Raw genomic sequence first — 3,797 nt, forward strand, 5'->3', positions numbered from 1 at the left:
AAAAAAATCCCGGTAAGCTTAAGGCCCGGGGTAAGGCTGGGTTGCAGTCTCTCCAAGGGAAGGAAGTGGGTATTGTAAACGCCCCCTGCGGAAAGCCTGCGGCTCCCAGTACATTGAGTGTGGTTCTCTCTGGAGACTCCAGACTCCTCCTGGTGCCAGAGATGGGCCAGGAAGCAGCGGCTGCAGCAGCATCTTAGAACCCCTGCATCCCCTCTAAGGACGCAAGTCACCGGGTGCAAGCTTGGTTCAGAGCTTAAAAACATGTCCGCCCTGTCCCCGGCCCGTCCACCCTCCCCTTCCCACCAAACCTAAATAACCAAAGGAGGAAGAAGAAGTATCAGATTGCATTCTTGAGCTTTGTTGGTGCTACACCAGGTTAGACCTTTTTGCACACCACACACGAACACACAAGCAGTATACAATATACAGGGTCACGGGAGAGGGAGGCCATTGATATTTCCCACACTCCAGCGTTCAGTCAGTTCCAAGGTGACTCTGACTAGGGACCTCGGGATAACTGTGGTGGCCCAGGAGGCAATTCCAATCACAGGGGCAGAAACTGTGCCATGAAAAGTTGACACAGGATGAAAGAGGTCATTCCTCTTATCAGCAGCAAACTATGAAACGGGCGGATATTTTCAATGCCACTGCAAAAACAAAAGACAGTCATCTCTTTGGCATTAAAAAAAATGCAGCAGGAAAGAATGGCATCTCGACCACAAAGGATTTTTAGGGAAAGAAGGTTGAAGTTGTAGACTGTGAAAGGGTGCAGATAAAACTGATGTTTTCATTTTGAATAGAATACCCTCCATTCTCATAAAACGAAGCCTGAACATTATCTTAAAATATAGATTCGGTGATTCTCCAAAGGGCACTCTGTGTCTTAACACCAATGCTCAACACAGCAATTCCTCCCTGCCTGCCAGGGCAAGTGCCTAGTTCAACTTCTCACCCTGGAGCTGCCCTACCGGCTGTCTAAGGTGGAGTCTGTGTGGCTTAAAAGAGAAAAAAGGAGAGCCTGGAGTGCAAACTATATTCTACCAAGTCTGATTATGCTTGTTCATTTTTCTCCTCAGGTTCATGGGGTGATGAAAAGCTCTGATCATAGGCAAAGTCCATTAAAAAACTTAAAAATCAAGCTAACTAATGATTTACTATGTAAATATCAGTAGGTTACATATATCAATTCTTAGCATCACTTCTTTTAGACATTTTAAATCTTCATTGTGGAATAACTCAGTAGATATTTTTAGAAATATGAATACTGGATTTTTTTAGTCATTTTCCTTATACATTTTGATTTTTTAAACAATTATTATTATTTTTATTTTTGAGAGAAGGTCTTGCTCTGTCACCCAGGCTGGAGTGCAGTGGCGCAATCATGGCTCACTGCAGACTCAAACTCTCCGATTTCAAGCAGTCCTCCCACCTCAGCCTCCCAATAGCTGGCACTATAAGTGTGCACCGCCATGCCCAGCTAATTTTTGTATTTTCTGTAGAGATGGCGTTTCACCATGTTGCCCAGGCTGGTCTTGAACTCCTGGACTCAAGTGATCCACCCGCCTTGGCCTCCCAAAGTGCTGGGATTACAGACATGAGCCACTGCGCCCGGCCAACAATGATTATTAAAAAATATATATAATAAAAAAAAATGAATAAGAAATTAGATTGATCAGCTCTGGACACTAAGTTACCAATGTGTGTGCATTTGTAGTATTTCCTTAAAATAAGACTGATTTAAAGCTTATCTAGCAGATAGTTTTAAACACAGATTCAAGAAAACTAGATTGGGTGCAAATGTTTGGCTTCCCAAGTGAGAGGCCACATGTATATCAACAGTACTTTCCAACTTAACACTACAACCCCCATTTTGATGGTGACAGAATTGGAAATGGGGGACAGTGATGAGAGCATCACCCTCTTGTCACTTACAGATGGTCCCTTGGGACTGGATTTTTCCTGGGAGCCCGCTGACCCCAAGAACCCTGAAAACATGATATGCGGCAGCAGAATGGATTAGATTGCTGTTAGCTCTCTGACGGGTGAGGGGATCTGAAAAGAACAGGGCCACCAGCATTTCAAGGGAACAGCCATTCAATTTTCAGAGGTTGATTCTCTTGGAATTATTTGACCTGAGGCCATAGGAAAGCAAAGGGTTAAAAAAGTCACGTTGGACATGCCAGCCTGGGGAGCTGGACGTTGGATACCTGTGGGAGCCTCGTGGAACACCATAATCAAACGTGAACATTACAGTTGATTAATTAAAGTAAAAGAATTTAAGTCTTTATTTCTAAACTGTTGCATGAGGACCCCGGTGAGCAATATTCCCCAAGGCAAATCAACCAAAAGCAAAACTCTTTTGGAAAAAAAAAAAAAAAAAAACCCAACATTTATATAATTACTGTGAAACTTTATGGTATATATATTTTTAGACTTGAACAACAGTAATTTCTTTATTACTATATTTATGAAATGATTATCAAAGTCAGTTATTTTTCAGGGCATCCTATTTTTCTTGAAAACACATCCTAGGGGTGTAAGGAAGTTGAATTCTTGTTCTATGGATTCATGCACTGAAGATGTCATTTATTTTAGTTTAAAAAGCAAAATGGAGGCAGTTCCTTCCAGTGACTAAAATGGTTTAACTTAAAGTTTAATTAACAAAAAAGCCACATTCCCATTTTCCAATTCACAGAGACAGGTTTTTCTTTAAAAATATGCCTGAAACATATTACAGATAATATCCCAAATGATTACTATGTAAACATTGTCATTACAATGAAATTAATATGATATCAGCTCCATTTCACATTGTAAACAGCAGGACTGAATGCAGAAGCCTATTTAGACTGTCCAGTGTTTGTGCAGGTTTTTAAATGAACCATACAAAATCTACATTGTTCTACCTTCTTGTCAAGAGGATCCATCTGTTTCCAATTATTGGCCTTTAACTGATGAAGTTCATCAAATTTCATACTAATATTTTCTATGGACAACTGCAGCATGTCCCAAAACCCCGCCAAATCCTGGGAGGTGGGTCTTGGATGAGCATTAGGATTCTGCACAAGAGAAAGAAAAACATTCATGCTTTAGAGGCAATTCTTGACAAGCACAGGCCCAAAGAGGCATTTTCAAATATTTCAAACAACATAAGGAGGATAAGTTCCTTTTGGTTTTCAGACATGAGGTAAAAGTGAGGTTACAAATGGTAATTTTATACACTCATCCGTTTGAGTCAGTGATTCTCAAATGTCAAGGTTGTAAAACTCTTCTGTTGTGATACCACATCTATCAATTCAGTGTGGTATGGGGGAAGGGTCTGAACATATGAAAAATCCCAGAACGTGTGATCTACTGCAGGATGCGTTTTAAAACACCATATTTAAATGAAAATGCCATTTTTGAAAAAAAAATACAGTATATTATTAGAGTTTGTATTCACCTACATGCCATACAATTTATTCAGAGAACAGATAAGGAATCTAAAATAAGATTAGTTTAAATATTCATCTCAAGTAAAACACTAGGGTAAACAAATGATCAGTAATAAAATATTGGATTTTCAAAGCACTATGTGTTTAATAATTAAGATGTTTAATAAATAGGAAGTAATTTTATCATAGAAAGTAATTTTATCATGTGACTGCTTTGACAAAATCATTTGGAAATCCGTTCATTTTAAATTGACCGTAAAATCATATAGCAGATGTGAGAACACATTATCTCTACATACACATATCTACAAGTCTGTAACGACCCATTTGCTAAGTAATAGTAAACATTCTTTAGTGTTTCAG

The 3,797-nt window shown here is 39.3% G+C and overlaps 1 protein-coding gene across 1 annotated transcript in view; it reads right to left on the reverse strand.

Moving 5' to 3' along the window:
* Positions 1–3,797, reverse strand: part of DLGAP1 (discs, large (Drosophila) homolog-associated protein 1) — a 691,004-nt gene that overhangs the window by 10,669 nt on the left and 676,538 nt on the right. The window contains exons 11-12 of the mRNA XM_011957822.1: positions 2,907–3,059; positions 113–308 (exon numbers count right to left, since the gene is read on the reverse strand). Coding sequence (XP_011813212.1) covers positions 113–308; positions 2,907–3,059 — 349 coding nt within the window. The remainder of the gene's footprint in view (positions 1–112; positions 309–2,906; positions 3,060–3,797) is intronic.

Source organism: Colobus angolensis, unplaced genomic scaffold, assembly GCF_000951035.1.
Source record: "Colobus angolensis palliatus isolate OR3802 unplaced genomic scaffold, Cang.pa_1.0 Scaffold45, whole genome shotgun sequence".
In the NCBI taxonomy this organism is placed as follows: domain Eukaryota; kingdom Metazoa; phylum Chordata; class Mammalia; order Primates; family Cercopithecidae; genus Colobus; species Colobus angolensis.